We start from the raw sequence: 22,348 nt of genomic DNA on the forward strand, positions 1-22,348 counted from the left end.
ACAACTGAAGACACTTAATAGTAATTGACAGGTTTGAATTTTACAAGTGCCACTCTAAAAGCTAAGTAGGAAGAATGGTTTTCTGAGATTAAATTGCCTCTGGGACACATCTCTGACCAAAGGTCTTTCTCTTCTTTGACATGCAGTTAGATAAGATGCTAAATAGAACAGATGTACCCAGCCACTTCCTAGAGCCGTTTCTTGATCATCATATTGGAAACCTGTCCTTAACCCTCTTCCTAAGCAATAGACCAGTGCATTGGGGTTGAGTTAATTTAGAAAATAAATAGGTCTCTAAAAAATATTCTTGCTGCTGTTGCCAAAGGATTTCTTCCCTGGCTCATAGGCAATATCAGAACATTTTAAAAACAGAACTTAAAAGCAGACGGTATGCCTTTGTAACTTACTAGATATTTGACCTTTGGCAAGTTATTTAGTTTTTTCTTTAAATGTCATTGTTGGAGTTACGATCTCAGAAATTGTCTAGTTAGCCACTGCTTTGCTGCAGATTGAGGGAGTAGGTTACAATGAGGCTTTTGCTTGGAAAGATTTCCAAAATAATCCGTACTTCACTGGGCAAGAAAACCTAGACCCCTCATCCTGACTCAGAGGCATGCTGTTTTTTTCCCCCTGAATTTCAGTTATGGCATAGTCACTTGAACAGTTATTCTTACCCTCAGCTTAACTGTCCCAGTTCCACATGTCCGTCATCACATGTGCATGTAAACTGGAGAAAAGTTCTGCTACTAGGACCTTTTATTAAAATAGGGAAGTCCCTAAGTGGAAGGGTTGCATGTTATTCTTAGTAATAATTCGAGGGAAACAGACAAGAGTTTCCATAAAGCTTTCCTTTTGGCTCAATCTTTGCTCTTATTATACAATAAGATAATAATATGAGCAAAGTTCCCAGTTCACGATTTGGGTTTGGGTGATTAGCGTAGATAGTGGCATCCAAGGGATAACAGAAAATATGGCTGCTTTGGTAGCTTGTCAGTCCTTCGCAGTTGCTCTGACATTGGGGGTGTTTTCCATTTCACAGTCCAACTTCAGAGAGTAAATCTGTACTGTTTCCCTTCTGACCTTCCCTTATTTCACTGCAGATCTTACTCTAGCACCTCCATAGAAGAGGCCATGAAAAGGGGTGAGGACCCTCCCACCCCACCACCGCGGCCACAGAAAACCCATTCCAGAGCCTCCTCCTTGGATCTGAATAAAGTCTTCCAGCCCAGTGTGCCAGGTGAAGTCCCCTCTGCACCCCCACCCGAGCCCCACCTTTCCTGTTGGAGTCAGTGGGTGGGTGTCTGCTGCAGAGACAAAGAGCAGAGCTGGCAGTTTCCCACCCAGTTAAGTTGCAGTGGTCTTCTCAGGAGGGAAAGCAGTTATAGCCAGATCGAGAGCACGTGTGTCTGGAGCCTTGCCCACACTTGCTATGAATCAAGAATTATGAAATCCTGGACCAAGAGGATAAAAACGTTTCAGTCCTAGAAGGCTCACTGAGGGAGTGGCTCTTGGCCTCACGGTAACTTGGAAACAAGGTTGCTGTCTCTCATTTCCTCAGCGGCTCCTCCTTGTGCATTTCTTCTGTGGAAGCCCCTGGTGATAAGTACCTGGCCAGAACCTTTCTCCTGCATTTTGTCCTTGTGGAAAAGATCACGTGTCCCTTAGGGTGTAATGCTAAGGGAACTCAGTTTTCTAGATGATTGGTGTGGAGGGGAGGAGAGCTGTCTAGGGCAAAGGCCCTTTCAGGTGGGCTACTCCAGGGCTTCTGGGAGTGGGGCTTTCTTGAACCAGCCACTGTATGGCTGGGCTGAGGTGGGGGAGGCCAGAGGGCCCTGCCTGGTACTCCCCTGGCTTCCTGTGTGTGTCCTCCCTGGGAATCCAAGGAACAGAAGATGAGAAGCATACCTGTGCTTTAGTGAAAGCGCCGTCCAAGGGTTATTTTGGGAACAGCAAGGGCCTTTCCACTGACTAATGCAGGCAAGCTATAAATAAGAATATTTCCTGGAACTGTGTGCATTTTAAGTCAAGCCAGCCTCAGATGCTAGTGATTTGCAGATTATTATCTTTTCTACTTAAGCGAGAAAAGACTCTCTTTGGCTCACACATTAGCATGACCTCTGTGTCCGCGCAGAGCTCAGCATGTTTTATTTGTTCTAATAAAAGTACTCTCCTCACAGTAAAGTCATAGATTTTTTTTTAATATACTAGAATCTGGAACTCTCTCTGAAATTTGATTCTCTGCCATGAGTTCATCAGGCAAAAATTTGCCTTAAACTTCCCCTCATACTTTGATCCAAATTCTGGCATAATTTCATAGTAACTGGTATTTGGGGTGGGGGTAGCCAGGGATAATGATGCTATAAAAATCTCACATGGCTGGTGGATTATGGCCTAGAAGATTTTTATATGGATGCAAGAAGATTAAAACAACCTGGGGCAACTATGGCCATATCTTTCTCTTGTAAAGGAAGGAGGGTGGAAATGCATGAGCTGCTCTCTGGCAGTGTAACCCAGCAAGGAAATGCCAGCTGTGTTGGTGAATTGACATGCTGTGGTTTAAAGATATTTCCCAATACAATGGAAGAGACAAAACTGAATTTGGAGCCCGCCTGTGGCCCTTAACTGTTTGATTTTAGGCAAGTGGCTTAATCTTTCTGCACCTCAGATCCCTAATCTGTAAAACAGAGCTGTGGGGAGTTTTGTGGGGTTTTGGTGAGATAATAAGCGTAATCTGAATAACACCATGTTTGGTAGGTAGGCCCTTGATATACACCTGAGGCAGATGCTGGCCATGTCCTGCCCCAGGTTGCCTTGGCCCCTCAGGACTGGGGATTGTCCCCAGGGGCAGCCCTCCCCCTGAGAGGAAAGGGGGTCTGAGGATGCCTTGATCCTCAGTGGGACAACTCTGGGGTTCATTCTTCATGGTTCCCAGTGGGACTGAGTCCCAGTACCCCATTCATTAATGTACCCTTTCTTGGCTTTCTTCCCTTCCCTGCCTCACTCTTCCCACACTCAAATAAAATACTTGCTTCCAAGCCTTTGTCTCTGCTTTGCAGAGAACCTGAATTAAGACAACTTCCCTTTAACATCACCAATGTCCATATAACTTCAAGATGAAGTGTATTTTGGTTTGATAAAGACCCTGGAGAGTCAAATTGGGAAAATGGCGGGTCCTCCGGGGTTGCTGATTCTCGCTCCTCCGCCAAACGAGGAGCTAGTGGCGGGTGGAGACGACCGGGCATCGGCCCCGGGTGTCTCCCGAGAGGACTTCAGAGTGCGCTGCACCTCGAAGCGGGCTGTGACGGAAATGCTAGAGCTGTGCGGCCGCTTCGTGCAAGGGCTCGGGGACGCGCTGCCAGAGGAGATTCGCGAGCTCGCGTTGCGAGATGCACAGTGGACTTTTGAATCAGCTGTGTACGAGAATGTCAGCATTAATGGGCAAGCATGGCAGGAAGCTTCAGATAATGCTCTTATGGACTCTGACATCAAAGTACTTGAAGATCAGTTTGATGAAATCATCGTAGATGTAGCCATGAAACGTAAGCAGTATCCTAGAAAGATCCTTGAATGTGTAATCAAAACCATAAAAGCAAAACAAGAAATTCTGAAGCAGTATCAACCTGTTGTGCATCCAGTGGACTTAAAATATGACCCTGATCCAGCTTCTCGTATGGAAAATTTGAAACACAGAGGGGAAAAAGTAGCAAAGGAGATCAGTGAAGCCATGAAGGCCTTGCCTGTGTTAATTGAACAAGCAGATGGATTTTCCCAAGTTTTAAAGATGCAGCCTATTATTCAGCTCCAGAGGATCCACCAAGAAGTCTTTTCCAGTTGCGATAGGAAACCAGATATTAAACCTGAGAACTTTATAACAAAAATAGAAACCACACCAACAGAGACTGCTGCCAGGAAAACCACTGACATAGTATTGAAAAGAAAGAGAACTAAAGATTGCCCCCAGAGAAAATGGTATCCATTACGGCCAAAGAGAATTAATCTTAATATATAAGCTCCTTTTGTTTAACTTTGAGTTGTAAATCATTGCAATCAATATTTAGGTTACAGTCTAATGCCTAGAAAAGACTTCATTTAAAACAGGAAATAATTCTTTAGTGGTTCATTTGCACATATAGTAGCTCTGTCCTAGGATATGATGTAATATTTTTTTTCCTCATCATTTCATCTATAGTAGATAAAAAACATACTACTGGCACAAAGCCCCGTCCGTGGGCATTAGAGTGCAAACGTTTAGTGTCAACTCTTGGCTGCCTTGCAGCTTTTATGGAATTTCAGAAATGGTGTATTCTATAAAGTTTCCCTGATATACGCCTTTCTATTGAAAAAAAAAAGCTGTTTACCAGTTGTTTTTATTTAATTGCTGCAAAATAATCAGGTCTGCATAGCTGCAGATGCCATTTTTTGTTTGTTTGTTTCATTCTTTTTTTTGTCTTTTGGGGTTCAGTTTGATTTATCAAATTAATGTGCAGATTACAAGACTGGCCTTGACTTTGTTACTCTTTAAGTTCAGCAAATTTGGATTTGTAGGTTAATTTTAGGATTTTTTGCTTTTACTTTTGTCCTGTTTTGTAAGACTTAAAAGAAGAATGCTATTGTTTGTGTAAGAATTACTTTTGCAAATAAAAACTGACATGTAGCCAATATTTCCTGCCCATACATTTTATTCCCTGCCCGTACTTTTGTTTCCCATAGACCTTTTAGCTTTTAAATGTAATTTGACTTGGGACTTGTAGTTTCTTTTCTGTATTTATCATTTTTTAAAATATTATGTCAGTTAAAAATATATATATATTAGATTAATTCATGGGCAAAATGTAGAATAAATATACACAATCATACTGAACTATTTTCTATTTAAGGATGCTTATGTGTCAAGTATATGATCATGGTAGAAGTGTGAGAAAGCGAATAACTACAGTTTCTTAATAGCTCTTCTTGGGTCTCTTAATCATGCCACATAGGCAGGACCGTCTAACTTGCCAATTGTTTTTCCTCTTGATGACTGTAATCCCTTCATTTTCAAGGAATTTACTGGTTGGAAAATCTGTACTTCCGCTCATTATATCTTACTAATCATAAATGTCTAAATTTGGTCTGTCTCAGTGAAGAAAGCATGTAAATCTACTACATTCTGTTTCTGTTACATTTAAGATCTGTATATTTGTACACAGCAAAGTGTTTTTATTAAAATAATGTATAAAGACTGAAAAAAAAAAAAAAGACCCTGGAGAGGAGCCTTGTGGTAGATCCAGATAAATCCAAGATGTGGGCAAAGAATAGCTAGGTGGGTGACATTTGTATTCCTAACCTAATTCTATTCTTTTTTTTTTTTAAAAAGATTTATTTTTATTTATTTAATTTCCCTCCCCTGGTTGTCTGTTTTCTGTGTCTTTTTTTTGCTGCGTCTTGTTTCTTTGTCCGCTTCTGTTGTCGTCAGCGGCACGGGAAGTGTGGGCGGCGCCATTCCTCGGCAGGCTGCTCCCTCCTTTGCGCTGGGCGGCTCTCCTTATGGGTGCACTCCTTGCACGTGGGGCTCCCCTACGCGGGGGACACCCCTGTGTGGCACGGCACTCCTTGTGCGCATCAGCACTGCGCATGGGCCAGCTCCACACGGGTCAAGGAGGCCCGGGGCTTGAACCGCGGGCCTCCCATGTGGTAGACGGACGCCCCAACCACTGGGCCAAAGTCCGTTTCCCTATTCTTTTTTTTTTAAACAGCAACACATGCCTTTATTTATAATGGCAGGGGGCAAACATGAATAAAACTTTAAGTCAGTGTATTTCATACTAATACCATTTCTTAAGGGCTTGAGACGTAGAAAAGAATGTAACAAAAAATAACAGAACCATCACCTATGGGTTCTTTATTAGAAAAGAAATTAACCACTCACAGTAGAGATTACAAAAGGAAATGAACATAATCTTGCAATTTTAGAACACAAAATTAAACTTCATGGTAAAGGATTCTTAAATTTTCAGAGTGGAAACAGAAAAAAAAATTGAGACTCATTTAGGATAGTGTTTCTCAAATTTAGCTCCTTTCACAGGCATATACTTGAGTGAAGGAGCTGCAATATTTCTATGATAATTTCAATTTTACATTTTAATTTTGGTAGTCTAAATCAAATTAATACTCATATAGGATTACCTGGACAAGTGTCTTGTATAAGAATATCACCATATGATTGCAATATCTGCACTTGTTCTCAACTTGGGTCCTCCAACGTTTCATGGAATTGTTCAGTATCTCCCATGAGAACTTGAAGTTGTCAAGGTGGAGAACACTGGCTCAGGGCAATGATTCTCAGTATGGGATAAAGTGGGGTGAAGATGGCAAAGGGGGATATGCATGTAGTTTGAAAAAAGCACATTTAAGAAGCTACTGATTTCATTATACAAGCTCTAGAAAGTCAAGCTCAGCAAAATAATTTTGGCTGATGGGTAGTACCAAAGATGAAATATAGTTTCCTCTTGGAGGGCCTGGAATAAACATGGTTGTGGTTGAGAAACTCTGGTTTAGAGGTAGAGGTAGAGGAGTGCTGGTACATGGAGAACAGTCTAAGAAAACATGTCAAAGAGAAAGGGCATCTTTTGGACCAATGGATGAATCCTAAATCAGAACTGATCATAGTCTTTTGGAACCCAAAAGGCCAATCCGGATGAAACCCAAGACTGTCCATCAATTTTTTCGACCCCGTGGTATGGGGAAAGTTGGTCTACTTTTTAATACTGATCCAAAGAAGAAAAGCTTTCTCCACCCCATCTGCCCAAATTTCACTTCCCCTATTACTTATTATTATTATTAGGTTAATTTATTTCAGAATTTAAGTAAACAGTCGCTGTAGCTGGTAAGAAAAGCTCCAGATCCATCCACCCAGAAGTACTGTCATGGTTGGTGATGCTATCCAGTTCCCAAAGGGGATGTCATTGGGATCCACTCTAATTACTTTAGAGCTGTGATTTGCCATAGCTGGGGCTCCAGTTCCCCATTCCTTTGCATATGTATTAGATCAGAGCATCCACCTATACAATTGTTTCTTATAATGGCCCAAGGTACCATTCTTGCCTCTGCGGGCCGCTGGAAATAGTCTTGAATTACCTTCGTGTCACTGGTGGCTGTGATAGCGACAGATTCCAGAAGTCCTTGCTTGAAGGGCGTTTGACTGAGGATCTCTTGGGCTGTTCTGCAATAGGGGCAGATGGGCTGGATGAACACGACCACCTTCCCAGGATGGATTTGGCTTTTCACAAAGACCAGCAGCTGTCTTCCCGGGAGGAATCCCCAGTTGCAGGTATTGCTCGGGGTGGCTGATTCCATTGTCCTTTCAGCACAGGTTTTCACAAACGATATTTTAATGAACAGTTTAAATTGATCACATAAAGATCACATAGATTGATCACATAGAGCATTTCTGCAGTAGGAAAAGCAGGTGATGCCATTGCATGTACTTAATTTGTTTCTATGTTGACGGATTATCACAAGAAAGTACAAGGGTCTATCTAAAAGCTTTTAGAATTTGAGTGTATTGCTGGAACTTATTAAAATTGTGATGAACTAGAAATCCATCAAGTAGAGTACAAACCCATCTGACCAGTCCAGCCTCTGCGAACCATGTTGCCCGTCCAGTCAGCGGCGCTGCCGGCCTTGTCTTTCGTGTCACAGTAGAGAAGGGGGTCACCCTCAGCTTGCTGTTCTGTATCCTGATCTTGCCGGTTAAACAGCTTTCCGTTTGGTAGTACAGATCTGCACCATTCCTTTTAAGGCCTGTGTGATAAGGATGTGTTGTCATTGATTGTCTTATCGAAGGCCATTTTTCTCTTTCTTGTCTCTCTTGCCACACCTCCCTCTCATCTCTCTCTCTGACCTGCCTCCTCTCCTCAAGCCTGTTGCCCCTGTCCTCAGTCTCTCTCTCTACAGAATGCCTGTTACTCACACCAGCCACACTTGCCCCTCTTGCCTCTCTCTCTCTCCCCCACGTGTCTCCCCTTCTTGCTCACTGCCCCCTCCTCCCTCTTGTGAGCTGTGAGCGTGTCCCCTGGCTCCTTCCTCCCCACTGTACACCCCCATTCTCACACCCACCCCTGCCTCTTTTATCTCTCAAGAACACCACCTCTCCCCTCTCTCCCACGTGCTCCTGCTCCCCACCTCTTTCCCTTTCTTTCCCCTGCTTTGTCCTTTTCTTTTGAGAGCTCTTCTCCCATGTGCGTACTCCCCTGCCCCAGAAGCCTCGGTCTCCCAGTGCTCCTGATACTCCTCTGTCTCTCCTGCTTCTTCCTGTGCCCAATCTCCTTCTCTCCTTCTCCCCGCTTCTCTACCTGTCTTCCCCCAGAAGTGAGCTTCTCTGCCAGTAGATAAGGCAGAGGTTAATTAATGGCTTTATACCTCTATCTTTGTTTCCTCATCTGATTATTTTCTTATGCCAGATCCTGCAAGTCAGAGTTGCTGGCTCAAAGGCTGTATACATTTAAAGTGTATACATATTTACTAAACTGAGCCATAGAAAACTCCTACCTATCAACTTAGCCAACCACCCATATTATCTGAGTGTTTCCTCATGCCTTTGCTGACACTGCTCAGCGCTCTTCTTTTCAGTCATTCTCAGTCTGCTTGGCGGCAGTGTTACTGGCCATTGATACTTTTCTCAAGCAGCTTCTCTTGCTTCATCTTTCATTGTCTAACCTAAAGGCCACTTGTCTTTTCTTTGCTCTGACCTCAGAGGCTCAGGACCTCTCTTCCCTCAAACACGTGGTAATGGGAGGGCTGGTCTGGAGAAGACAACCCATAACTCCACTGGGACTTGGCTGTACAGCTCTTGCACCCCTGCTTTTGCCAGCTTTATCATACTCTACTTAGGCCACCCTGCTTTAACAACAGAATAGTAAGGGGAAGAGGATGCAAAATGCAATAAGATGTGAACCTGAGGTGAAAGTGAAAGATAAAATATGAAACCCCAGTGCGGTTTTGTTTTTGTTTTGTTTTTAAAGAGAAACACAGTATTGTGAAAAACAGAATAAATGAGGTTAAGTTGCTGAGAGAGGATATCTTCAAGAAGAAGCATAGTATGGAGAGGAAATAGGCTGGAGAGAAGATGCAAAGAAATAGGAATGAAGGCAGGAAATGAAGAAGATGGAATGATTGTTACGTGGGGGTAAAGATATTTATAAAAATGAAGAGGGCTTTTTACAGACTATCGAGACCAAGGGGAGGAAAGAGCACACAGACTCTTGGTTTAGGACTTGGGTAGATTTAAGGGAATGGCTTGGAAGTGGGGGTTACTAATGCTTCCAAGTTTATGGTGATGGGTAGCATTGATAGGAAAATAAAGGGCCAATTTAGAATGTAAATCTATACAGATGAACAAGGCCAACTTTGGAGGAGATGGGACAATTGGCTTCAACGTTGCTATCTGTAAGGGGAGTGTCAGCATGTGGCTTACTGGAACCTAGGGTATCTCCAGGCCCTAGGTGCTGGCATCAAGCCTACTTGTGAAGGCTGATCCAGGTCTTGGAGCCATCCCCTCACAGTCCCACACAGTTGCTCTGTTGAGAGGCAATAAAAATGTACAAGCACTTGTTAGTCATTGATGATGCATGCACACAAAATCTAGAGGCACTCAAACATAGCACATACTCTATACTTAAAGCCACAGAATACCCTTTATTATCTACTGAAATTCCTGTAAGAAAAATCACACTCTGAGGCTAACACTTTCTAGGCTCTATCTAACCTCCTTTTCCTTGTTGAAACTGCTATTTTCGTCAAGTGCTTTTTGTTTTGATAAAAGGGATTTCTCGTGTTTCACTGTGATGGTGGGTAATTCCCCTCCTTCTCCTCTAGACTCTGACCCCAGCCCTTCCAACAAAGCCATGCCTGATGCTTGTGGCTTGGGGTTACCATGGTGACAACGGCCCTGTTCCAGTCATTGAACATCTAGCTGGCAGAAAGGGAAGAGGAGACCTAGCCATTCCTTTTTAAAGCTTCGGATCATGAACTTTCATCACTTCTACTCAAATCTAACTGGGGAAACCTCGTCCCATGGATATACCAGGTAGCTGAGAAATGTAGTCCCCGGCTGGGCAGCCACTACCCGAGACAGCTCCCTTACTGTAAGAGAGGAGAATGGATGTCGATAGACAGCTTTTGCCACTACACCTCAGATGGCCGAATACACTGCAATTCACAGTGTTAAAAACGTGATGACTGAACAAAACATATCCATGCATGGTATTTGCCCGTGGGTAGCTAAATTCCTATCTCTGCTTTAGATATATCAATAATAAGACCCTTAAAAATTGAATCCATGGGTTAAGAAAATATGGTACATCCATACCAAGGAATCTTATAAAGCTCTTTAAAAAATAAGGTAGCTCTACTTGTACTAAGGGGAAAGATGTCTAGATAAATGAAGTGAAAAAAGGCACGGTGCAGGATAGGTATGTTCTTTAATGTATCGACAGTTTTGGAAAGGATACTTAAATGAGTAACAGGAATTGCCCTTGGGGAAGGGAACAGAATCACGTGGGGGGGGAAACGGACTTGGCCCAGTGATTAGGGCGTTCGTCTACCACATGAGAGGTCCGCGGTTCAAACCCCAGGCCTCCTTGACCCGTGTGGAGCTGGCCCATGCACAGTGCTAATGCGCGCAAGGAGTGCCGTGCCATGCAGGGGTGTCCCCCGCGTAGGGGAGCCCCACGCGCAAGGAGTGTGCCCCTTAAGGAGAGCCGCCCAGCGGGAAAGAAAGTACAGCCTGCCCAGTAATGGCACCGCACACATGGAGAGCTGATACAAGATGACGCAACAGAAAGAGACACAGATTCCCGTGCCACTGACAACAACAGAAGCTGACAAAGAAACAAGACGCAGCAAATAGACACAGAGAACAGACAACTGGGGTGGGAGGGGGAGGGGAGAGAAATAAATAAATCTTAAAAAAAAAAGAAGTTTAAAAAAAAATCACGTGGAACAGGAGTGGGAGGGAGACTTAATTTTCACTGAATACCCATTAGTATAGTTTTAATTTTGCGTCAGGTGCAATTATTACCTATTACAATTTTTTGCCATTCTATATCCCCAAAGTCCAGATGGTACCTTGCAGTATCAGAGATTGTATCCTTCCTGGCTGAGGTTACCTGTCTCAAACCTGCCTACCATTCTCTACCCAGGGTCTCCTTATGACCGTCTGCTCTCAGCTACTAGAATGTAGCTCAGATGACAGAAGCATTCTTAAAGGGTCTTCGGGTTATTGCTTCCTCAGTGCCCCTCTGATATTGAGGAAAGTTTACAAGTCCTCTCCATTGTGAGAGGTACAGTTGGGCAAAGTGCCCTGGTAAGGATTCTGTCTCAGCTTGGAAGGTGAGGTATGTTTATAGGGTGGGGAAGTGATAAGAGTCTGTCCTGGGTTTTCTGCAAATTGAGAAACAGGTAAACCCCTTGGGAGCAAGAGATTTTTTTCAAGACTAGACCTCCTTTCGTGTTCCCTAAAAGATGCATTTGGCTATCCAGACAGCTGACCTTGTAAATTCCCTTGTAAAAATCTTTCCTGTGAGAGCTACTTGTTTCTTTTACAAATCAAATAGGATTTAAAATCTAGTAGAATTATGGGATTCCTACCACATCTCTATACTTTTGGGTTCACAGTACACTGCCACCCAAGGGTTCAATTTGGCAGCTTGGGCATTTTTTTAAAAATAAAAAGCTTTATGGAGATATAATCCATGTACCAAAAAATTAACAATTTTAAAGTGGACAATTCAGTGGTTTTTAGTATATCATTGTACTGTGCAACATTTTCATCACCCCTCCCAAAATAAAACTGTACCCATTAGCAGTCACTTTCCCCCTAACTCCACTCTACCCTATCCCCACCCCTGCCAGCCCTACACAACCACTAATCTCTTCGGTTTCTCTGAATTTGCCTATTTCAGACAGTTCATAAGTGGAATCATACAATATGTAGCTTGTTGTGTCTGATTTCTTTCATTTGGCGTAACGTTTCTAGGTTTATCCATGTTGTAGCATAAATCTTTACTTCATTTTTGTCTATTGCCGAATAATAATCCATTGTATGTTTATACCATATTTTGTTCATCCATCGATCAGTTTATGGACATTTGGGTTGTTTGCACCTTGTTGGCTATACTGACTAATGCTGCCATGGATGTTCATGTTTTTGCGTGAACGTGTGTTTCCATTTTAGTTACCACATTACGCAGCCATTCCATCCCTAGCACTAATCATCCCAATAACTCTGTGAAGTAGGTGCAGTAATTATTTTGGCAAAGGTCATGCAGCTAGTTGCTGGTGCAGCTCGGGTTTAAAGTTGTGCAGTTCAATGCTGGAGCCTATCCTTTGGACAGCTATTCTCTGCTCCCTCAAGAAAGGGCAATAGTTCTCCTCTTTCTAGCCCATTTGCTTCTCCAAACTCACCTACTTGGTGAGATACTTAGTAGGTGCATTTCTATTGAGCTGCCTCTGCTGAATGTTGAGTTCTTAGGACAGGGAAGGGGGGAGGATGCTGTGACTGTCATTGGTCACAGGCGTCACCCTGCTTCCCAAGGCAGCTGAGGACAGGACTCATCAAGGCTGGGCAGTTGGCTGCCAGTGCGGTCATTTGACTTTGAAGGGCCAGGGAGTGCCCTCTAGCTGTCCAGACGTGGATCCTTGCCTTCCAGACCTGAGCTTGTTTGTTTTTCCTTAGAAAGAACACACTCAGTGTTCGTAATGACTGAGCACTAAGATTCCTCTCTGAGTTTTTCAGTGGTTGATAAAGAGTGTTAGCTGCGGTATAGTGTAGTGCCACTTTTGCATGGGAGATTTGAAGTCTAGAAGTTGACGTAATCATAGAAATGTATATTTGGGTTGTTGAGCTGGATGGATATTTTAGGATATAAAAATACAGTCCAGGTATTTCAAAACCTGTCTGTGCCACTATTTACCATGAGCGTTTAGTTATATGCTAGTCTCAATCTTTGGAAGGTATGGTTGCAGTGTGCTGGCTTTGGCTTCTTTTTGCTTTTTCTGTTTCTTTCTCTATTTATAGGATTTTAACCAAGCCAAAGAGTTTAATAGTGAAATGATCAGGGGAAATGCATTTATATAAATATAATATAAGAAATGAAACCTGAGACCTGTGTTTCATCCGGGTTAATTTTCATACATTTTGGTGCTTAGCTCTGGTTATATCTCCATCTTGGACCTAGTTAATCCTTACCATGTATCCAGGACAAAAAGGAGTTTTCACTGATAAATGAATTCTAGATTTCTAGAATCATAGCCTGTCAATGCTAAAAGCACTTAAATGCTATCCTGGCCAACTCTTGTCATATTGAGACGAGGAGTCTGAGATCCAGAGAACGTAATTATTTTCTTTGAAGATGGAAAATCTTTATTAACATCTTTGTTGTAGCAGGTGTGCAGGTGTAGTGCCAGAGAAAGCAGTCTACATTCATTTAATTTGGGGGGCACACCTTACTATAGGGAATGATACTAATTAATGTCTGGAGGTAAAAGATATATTGAAGAATAATTATGGTACCCTCTATAGACTAGAAAGTCTCTAATATTGCTTTCCTATTTCCTTCTATATGATTTAAAATGTCAGGCAGATTTCTCTGAGGTACTTCAGGCAGACAGGAAAGAATGTTTTGCCTTCATAAATACTTGGAAATCTCAGAAATATGTCATTTTTCTCTTTTTTTAATGATCAATAAAGTTCTTGTCAAAAAGTATAAAAAATAAGAAAAAAGAGTATTATACTGAACCCCCAATTTTCACAATGACTAACACATGGCCTATCCTGGGTCATCCATCTCCCTCCTCCCACATTATTAATTAGACTTTTTTCCACCCTTAGTTTTAAAAAATAACTTTATTAAGTGTAATTTACAGACCAAAAAACTCACCCATTTTAAGTGAACAAATCAATGGTTTCTAGTAAATTTATTCAGTTGTACAACCATCACTTGAATCCAATTTCAGAACATGGTCAGTACCCCAGTAAGAGCCCTCCTGCCTGCTGATAGTTTACCCTCATTCCCACCCCCAGACCCAGGCAACCACTCATTGACTATCTATTTGGAGATTTGCCTTTTCTGGACACTTCATATAAACAGATTTATACAAAATGCGTCTTTTGTGTTGGTCTTCCTTTACTCTGTATAATGTTTGTGTTTTTTTTTTAAGATTTATTTTTTTAAATTTTTCTCCCCCCACCCCCATTGTCTGCTCTCTCTGTCCACTTGCTATGTGTTCTTCTGTGTCCACTTGAATTCTTGTCAGCGGCACCGGGAATCTGTCTCTTTTTGTTGCATCATCTTGCTGCGTCAGCTCTCCCATGTGTGTGGCGCCACTCCTGGGCAGGCTGTGCTTTTTTTGTGCGGGGCGGTTCTCCTTGTGGGGTGTGCTCCTTGAGCGTGGGGCATCCCTACATGTGGGGCATCCCTACATGTGGTGCATCCCTGCGTGGCACGGCACTCCTTGTGTGCAGCAGCACTGCATGTGGGCCAGCTCACCGCACGGGCCAGGAGGCCCTGGGTACCGAACCCTGACCTCCTATATGGTAGGCAGATGGTCTGTCAGTTGAGCCACATCCACTTCCCTGTATAATGTTTTTGAAGTTCACGCATGTTGTAGCATGTATCAGTATATCATTCCTTTTTATCATCGAATCGTATTCCCTTGCATAGCTCTACCACATTTTGTTTATCCATTCATCGGTTTGATGGACATTTGGGCTGTTTCCACTTTGGGGCTATTATGAATAATGCTGCTGTGAACAATTATATGAAAGTCATTTTTGAACATATGCTTACATTGCTCTGGAATAGATACCTAACAGTGGAATTGCTGGACTATATGGTAAATTTATTTTTAACCTTTTAAGAAACTGCCATACTGTTTTCTAAAATGGCTGCACCAGTTTAAACTTCCACCAGCAAAGTATGAAGGTTACCATTTATTTACATCCCCAACAATACTCAACTCATTATTGTCTTTTTGATGCTAGCCATCCTAGTAGGTATAAAGTGGTATCTCATTGTGGTTTTGATTTGCATTTCCCTGATAACTGATGTGGAGCATCAGTGATTTATCAGTGATTTATTGAAAATCACTTGACCACAAATATTAAGGGTTTATTTCTGGACTCTGTTTTGTTCCATTTATCTATATGCCTATCCTTATGCCAGTACCAATCTGAGTTTTGTTTAAAGCAGGGGATTCATATGTAGGCTGGTGAAGAGGTGACCACATGACCTAGAGGCCTAAATATTTGCTACAATTGCACGTTTTTAGATAGTGTCAACCATGCTTACATTCTGATAGTAGGGTGAGTTAAAATAGGTGATTTGTAACATATTCCGGAGCATCCTTTTAGTTCCTTGAAGCAGCGCTACTTTCTTGTGTTCAGATCTTCTGAGGTACTTATTCTCTGGCTATACCTCTTCCTTATTCCACAAATAATAACAACTCTTCCTCAACTGCTTATCCCCCATCCCAATGGACCTTCCTGTTTTTTACCCCATTACCTCTCCTCAAAGTGTGATACTGATTACTGCTCCTCAGTAGCTTTGTAAACTTGGTTGTGATTTTTACTTCTCTAAGTCTTAATTTTCTCATCCGTAAAGTGAAAAAATGGAATCTGATCTCATTACCTTCCCAAACTCAGTTATTAATTTATTATCCCTATTGAACAATTTCAATATGTAGGTATGTTTCTTTTAGTTGGTGAAAACATTTTTAAACAAATCAGTTTTATTGCTACATATTAATAAAACATACAGTTCATCCAAAGTGTACAATCAGTAGTATTTGGTATAATCACATAGTTGTGCATTCATCACTTCAGTCATTATTAGAGCATTTTCATTATTTCAGTAATAATAAAAAACAGATGAACAAACAGGAAAATCCCTTACCTCTCAATCTCTCCATGTTTCCCCTGCTGTACACAGCTGCTATTCCTGGCTATTCTTGCACAATTATTTATTTGTGTATTAAGCCGTTTTATTGAGATATGTTTACATACCATATGATCTATCCAAAATGTATAATCAGTGGCTTTTAGTATAATCACAGTGTTGTGTATTCATCTTCTCAAAAATTTTAGAACAATTTCATTACTCCAAAAAGAAAGACTCCATACCCCTTAGCATTCCTTCCTCAGCCCTACATAACCACTAATCTAATTTCATCTTTATAAATTGATTTATATTTACATTTTATGTAAATGGAATCATACAATATATAGTACTCTGTGTCTTCATCTCCACTTAGTATAATGGCTTTTTTTGGTCTGATATTAACATTTTGTAGTATTAAGCTACATTTATTCAGCTTCAAATATGTAGTTTTACTCATTCATATTTCACATAATATGTTTAGTTCATAATAGGGCAGTCATACAGTATTGTCCTTTTGTGTCTGGCTCGCTTCAACTCAACATGATGTCCTCCAGGTTCATCCATGTTGTCATATGTTTCACAACTTCATTTCTTGACTTACCGCTGCATAATATTCCATCCTGTGTATATTGCTCAGTCTGTTTATCCGTTCTTCTGTTAATGGACAGCTGGGTTGTTTCCAGCTTTGGCAATGGTGAACAAAGCTGCTATGAACATCGACGTGCAAATGTCTGTTTGTGTCACTGCTCTCGCTTCTTCTGGGTATATACCTAGCAATGGTATTGCCGGGTCACATAGCAAGTCTATATTCAACTTCCTTAGGAACTGCCAAACCGTCCTCCACAGTGGCTGTACCATTCTACGTTCCCACCAAAAGTAAATAAGCATTCCTCTCTCTCCACATCCTCGTCAACATTTACAGTTTGCCGACTTTTTAATAGCGGACAGTCTCATAGATATGAAGTAGTATCTCATTATGCTTTTGATTTGCATTTCCCTAATCACTAGTGAACATTTTTTCATGTGTTTTTTTCACCATTTGTATTTCTTTGGACAGTTGTCTTTTCAAGTCTTTTGCCCATTTTTAAATTGGCTACTTTGTCTTTTTATTGTTGAGTTTAATGATCTACTTATATATCATGGATATTAAACTGTTATCAGGTATGTGATTGCCAAATATTTTCTCCATTGAGTCAGCTGCTTTTCCACCATTTTGACAGTCCTTTGAGGTGCAAAAGTTTTGAATTTTGAGACGTCCCATTTATTTTTTTTTGTTATTTGTGCTTTGGGTGTGAGGTTTAAGAAACGACTGGCTACCACAAGATCTTTTGTTTTTTTGGCCACTTTTTTTTTTAAAGTAACTTTAGATTACATAAATGTTACATAAAAAACATAGGGGATTCCAATATGCCCCACTCCCTCCCCCTTCCGTACTTTCCACATTAACAACATCCTTCATTAGTGTGGTACATTTGTTACAATTGAGGAACACATATTGAAGCACTGCCACTAACTGTGGATTATAGTTTATACTCTGTCCCATGCAATTTTGTAAGTTATGACAAAATATATAATGACTTGTATCCATCATGGCAATGTCATGCAGAACAATTCCAATGTCCCAAAAATGCCCCCATGTTACACCTATTTTTTTCTCTCCCTTCCCTCAGAACCTCTGGTGGCCACTGCTTCCACGTCAATGATAAAAGTTCTTCCATTGCTAGAATAACAATCAGTCTATAGTAGAGTAACAGTAACTCTACTTTAGTCTATTGTTCATTCCCCTATCTTGAGGATTTGGGGGTGGTGATGACTACTCTGCCTCTAGAGGGGACTTAGATCCCATGGGTCAGAGGGGTGGAACTCTCTTGCTTGTAGCTGCAGACTCTCTGTTCCTTGAGATGGGTTTTGCCCATCATCATCACTGATAGTTGTCCTGGGCAAGTCCAATGAATTGGAGAGTAGGAGTTGCAACTCTGCTGAGATTCAGGGCACAACTGGCACATGGATGGACCAAAGATTTAAGTCTCTTGGACATGCACCTATCAAATATAGTACTAATTATATGTTATAGAAGGGAAAGAGCCATGTGTTGGGAAACCACAAATGAGTCCAACTCCATCACACTGGGGAGCATAAGTTCCAAGGTATGGCCCATTGGCAGGGTGCCAAACTCCTGAGCTGTCTGCCCTTCCTATAGTGTCTGGATTTCTCTAGATTCCTCAGGAGTTCGCAATTTGAGGACATATTTACTGTGGCAGTCAATGACATCCCGCTGAAACGTGCGTAAGTGTAACCTCTGGACTGACCTCCCTATTTGCTTTGAAATCTCTTAGCCATAAGAACTCATTTATATTTACCATTTCCCCCTCATGATCAAGGTCTTTTTCTGGGTGCATTGCTAGTTGGCGCTTGGTAATAATCCCTTGGTGCCAGGGAAGCTCATCCCTGGAAGTCATGTCCCACACCAGGGCAGGGGTTGGGACAGATAGTGCATTTATATGGTAATTTTGGCTTAGAGAGAGACCACATTTGAGCAACAAGGAGGCCCTCAGGAGGTAGCTCTTAGGCAACATATAATACTAGGATAAGTTTCAATTTCAAAAGAAAAGGTTCCTAAAAACAATCATCAATATTTAAGGGTTTTTGCACAATGGTCCATTCTCCCTCACTAGTCACTGCCCCTGTACTTGGGGGATTCTTGTTGTCCCATTAGAGAATGTGGCAGAATGCCCCAGGATGGGAATTTGATATTCTTTTTGGTTATTGTGTGGATCTCTCTACCCACTGTGACAGTGCCCCATGAACACTCGAACATATTTATATGCCTTATAGGTATGCCCCAGGCGAACCTCCTCCCATGCATCTCCCATCACTGACACCCCACACCAGTGATTCTCCCCTGCCACAGTTGTAATCCTTCTGTGATCCAAAACGTCTTAAAAAATGAAGCCAGCAAAATAACCAAATAAAATTAATAAGAAAATGAAAAAATAGTGATAGTTTTAAAAATAATAAATAAAATAAAAAAATTAAGTGATACTCAGAGATGTACTTACCAAGTGCAATGGATGTGTCACGATGATGGGAGAGAGCGTTGCTGCGGGGGGAGTGGGGGGTGGGGGTGGTGGGGTTGAATGGGACCTCATATTTTTTGAATGTAATTTTTAAAAATAAATAAATAATTTAAAAAATAGAAAAAAAATTAAAAAATTAAAAAGTTGAAATAATAAAAAATTTAAAAAATAAAATTAAAAAAAAATTTGGCATTATGTCTTTCATCACTGTAAGATCTGTTGTCTTGTATGAACAGTGATGTTTTCTTCCATTCTTTCATAAGGGTTGGGAAGTTTTCAGTTATTATTTCCTTAAATACTCTTTGTTTCACTTTTCCATTTTCTTCTTCTGGGACGCTGATAATGCGTATGTGTTTTGTGTTTCACATTGTCATTGAATTCCCTGAGACCCTTTTCCATTTATTCCATTCTCTTTCTGTTCTCCTTTCTTTTCCAGTTCAGATGATCAGCCTTTCAAAATCACTAATTCTGTCATTGAGTGATTCAGATATGCTCTTTTTTTTCCATTTTCCAAACTAATTTTTTCCTTTTTTTAAAAAAATTAAAGTCAATAGATCACAAGGAATGTTACGTTAAAAGACATAAAAAAAACAAAAATCATAAGAGGTTCCCATATAATGCACTCCCCACCCCCCACCACATTTTTGTAAATTGTATTTTTTTGAAGATATATACATCACAAAAAAATGTTACACTAAAAAAATAAGAGGTTCCTTGTATACCCCCCACACCCCCACCCCACTCCTCCCACACCATCAACCTCCCTCATCATTGCGGCACACTCATTGCACTCGGTGAACACATTTTGGGGCACTGCTGCACTACACAGATAATAGTTTACCCTGTAGTTCGTACTCTCCCCCAGTACATTCAGTGGGTTATGGCAGGATATATAAAGTCCAGCATCTGACCCTGCAGTATCGTTAAGGACAACTCAAAATCCCCAAAATGCCCCACATAACATCTCTTTTTACCCTTTCCCTGCCGTCAGCAACTACTGTGGCCACTTTCTATACCTTGATGCTAAAATTTCTTCTATTACTCATCACAGTAGTTTTATAGTAGAATATCAGTTAAGTCCACTCTAGTCCATATTTTATTCCTCCATTCTGTGGACCCTGGGATGGCAATGTCCTCTCCACCTCTAGATCAAGAGGGGCCTTAGATTCCACATGGATGATGGATACAATTCCTCTGCTTACAGTTGTAGGCACTCTTGATTCCCTGGTGTGGTGGTTGACCATCTTCACCTCCCTGTTAGCTGACCTGGGTAATATCAACAAACCAGAGAGTAGGAGTCGCCACTCTGCTGAGGCTCAGGTCCCATCTGGCACATGGGCAGTCCAGAGATCCAAGTCTCCTGAGTATGGATCATCCCTAGCGCCAACCATGGGTTCAGTAAAAGTTACAGAAGAGGCATGTGTAGAAACGTCACATCTGAGTCCAGCTCAATCACACTCAGGAGCACAAATTCCAAAGTAGGGCCCTGTGACATGGCACAGAGCTCCAAATCCATCTGCCATGACTGTATACCCTATGGATCTCCATCGCCTTCAGGAGAACCAGTATCTAGGGTTGTATCTACTTTGGCTTTTTCTGGGGTCCTGCTGAGGTGTGCATAAGCGCAACCCCTCTGACGACCTCCTGACTCTTTTTGGAAGACTCTTAGCTATATCAACTCATTTGTCTTTGCCATTTCCCCCTTTTATTCAAGGTCAAAGAGCAGTTTTTAACACTTGATCCAACATATAGGCTGAGATATTCTGCTGGTCTGAGTTGACCCTTTTATTCGAGGTCTCTTTCTAGTTGCTTCTCTAGTTAGTGATTGGTAGTAATCCCTCGGTGCCAGGGAGGCTAATCCCCAGAGTCATGTCCCATGTTGGGGGGAAGGTAATGCATTTACATACTGAGTTTGGCTTAGAGAGTGGCCACACATTTGAGCAACATGGAGGCACTCAGGAGGTTACTCTTAGGCACCCTATAGCTCTAGACCTAGTTCATATTTCAGGCACACAGGCTCCTAAGCATAGTCATCAGTATCAAGGGCTCATAATTGGACCATCCTTCCTTGTTGATCTTTGCCATTGCACTTGGGGGATTATTGTTGTTCCATTGGGGAATGTGACAGAGCTCCCCTGGGTGGCAACTCAGCACTCCCTCAGTTGAAGTTTGTAGCTGTAACTACTATAAAAATACCCAACATATATCCTAAAATATTTATGTTCCCTATATACATGCCCTGGAGAACTCCCTCCCACCCATGTGCCCCCCATCAATAACACCCCACACCAGAGTTCCTCCCCTGCCATAGTTGAACCTCTGTGGTCCAAAACTTCTTCAACAGTGAATCCTAATATATTGCCAAATTCAATTAATAGGAGAATACATAGTAATTTTTTTAATAGTTCAAGACTTTTTAAAAACCCAGTTTTAATTGTGGTGACATGCACACAACCTAGAAATAATCATTTAATCATATTCAAGTATACAATTCATTGATGTTTATTACATTCAAAATGCTGTGCTGCCATCACCACCTATCCCAAATTACCAATATGTTTTCATCTCCCCAAACAAAAATTCTGCATCAATTAAGCATTAACTCCCTATTCCTCACATATACCCCTGCCCCTGGTAGTCTATATTTTAATTTTGTTTCTATGAATTTATGTATCTAATTATTTCATTTACCTTAGATCATATGTTTGTCCTTTTTATCTGTCTTTTTAAAATTTATTTTTCTCATTTTTTGTCTATTTTCTTTAAATGTTATATTAAAAAAGTATGAGGTCTCCATATATCACCCACCCCACCCAACCCACGCCACCCCTCCCACATCAATAAACTCTTCCATCACTGTGGCACATCCACTGCACCCGGTGAACACATTCTGGAGAACTGCTGCAGCACATGGACAGTGGTCCACATTGTAGTCCACACTCTCCCTCAGTCCACCAAGTGGGTCACGACAGGACACACAATGTCCAGCATCCATCCCTGCAACATCACCTCGGACAACTCCAAATCCTGAAATTGCCCCCACACCATATCTCCTCTTCCCTCTCCCAACCATCAGCAGCCACCGTGGCCACCCTCTCCACATCACTACTATAATTTCTTCCCTTACTAATTACAATATTTCCCCAGCAGAACACCAGTAAGTCCAATCTAATCCGTACTCTGTTTCTCCATCTTGTGCACCTGGGATGGCTATGTCTAGTCCCCCTCTACATCAAGAGGGGGTTTAGATTCCACATGGATGACGGATGCAATTCTCCTGCTTGCAGCTGTAGGCACTCTTGGCTCCCTGGTGTGGTGGTTGACCCTCTTCACCTCCCTGTCAGCTGGCCAGGG

At 41.7% G+C, this 22,348-nt stretch overlaps 1 protein-coding gene and 1 pseudogene across 13 annotated transcripts in view; both read left to right on the forward strand.

The window, feature by feature from the left end:
* Positions 1 to 22,348, forward strand: part of REPS2 (RALBP1 associated Eps domain containing 2) — a 323,649-nt gene that overhangs the window by 160,336 nt on the left and 140,965 nt on the right. For 8 of the 13 annotated variants that reach the window (XM_058291431.1, XM_058291430.1, XM_058291426.1 and 5 more), the window contains one exon: positions 1,101 to 1,237. The exons of the other annotated variants lie outside the window; for them this stretch is intronic. In XM_058291431.1, the coding sequence (XP_058147414.1) occupies positions 1,101 to 1,237 (137 nt within the window). The remainder of the gene's footprint in view (positions 1 to 1,100; positions 1,238 to 22,348) is intronic. 13 annotated transcript variants of the gene reach the window in all.
* On the forward strand, positions 3,128 to 4,077 carry LOC101425646 (kinetochore-associated protein NSL1 homolog pseudogene; annotated as a pseudogene).

This window comes from Dasypus novemcinctus, chromosome X, assembly GCF_030445035.2.
Source record: "Dasypus novemcinctus isolate mDasNov1 chromosome X, mDasNov1.1.hap2, whole genome shotgun sequence".
NCBI classification, from domain to species: Eukaryota; Metazoa; Chordata; class Mammalia; order Cingulata; family Dasypodidae; genus Dasypus; species Dasypus novemcinctus.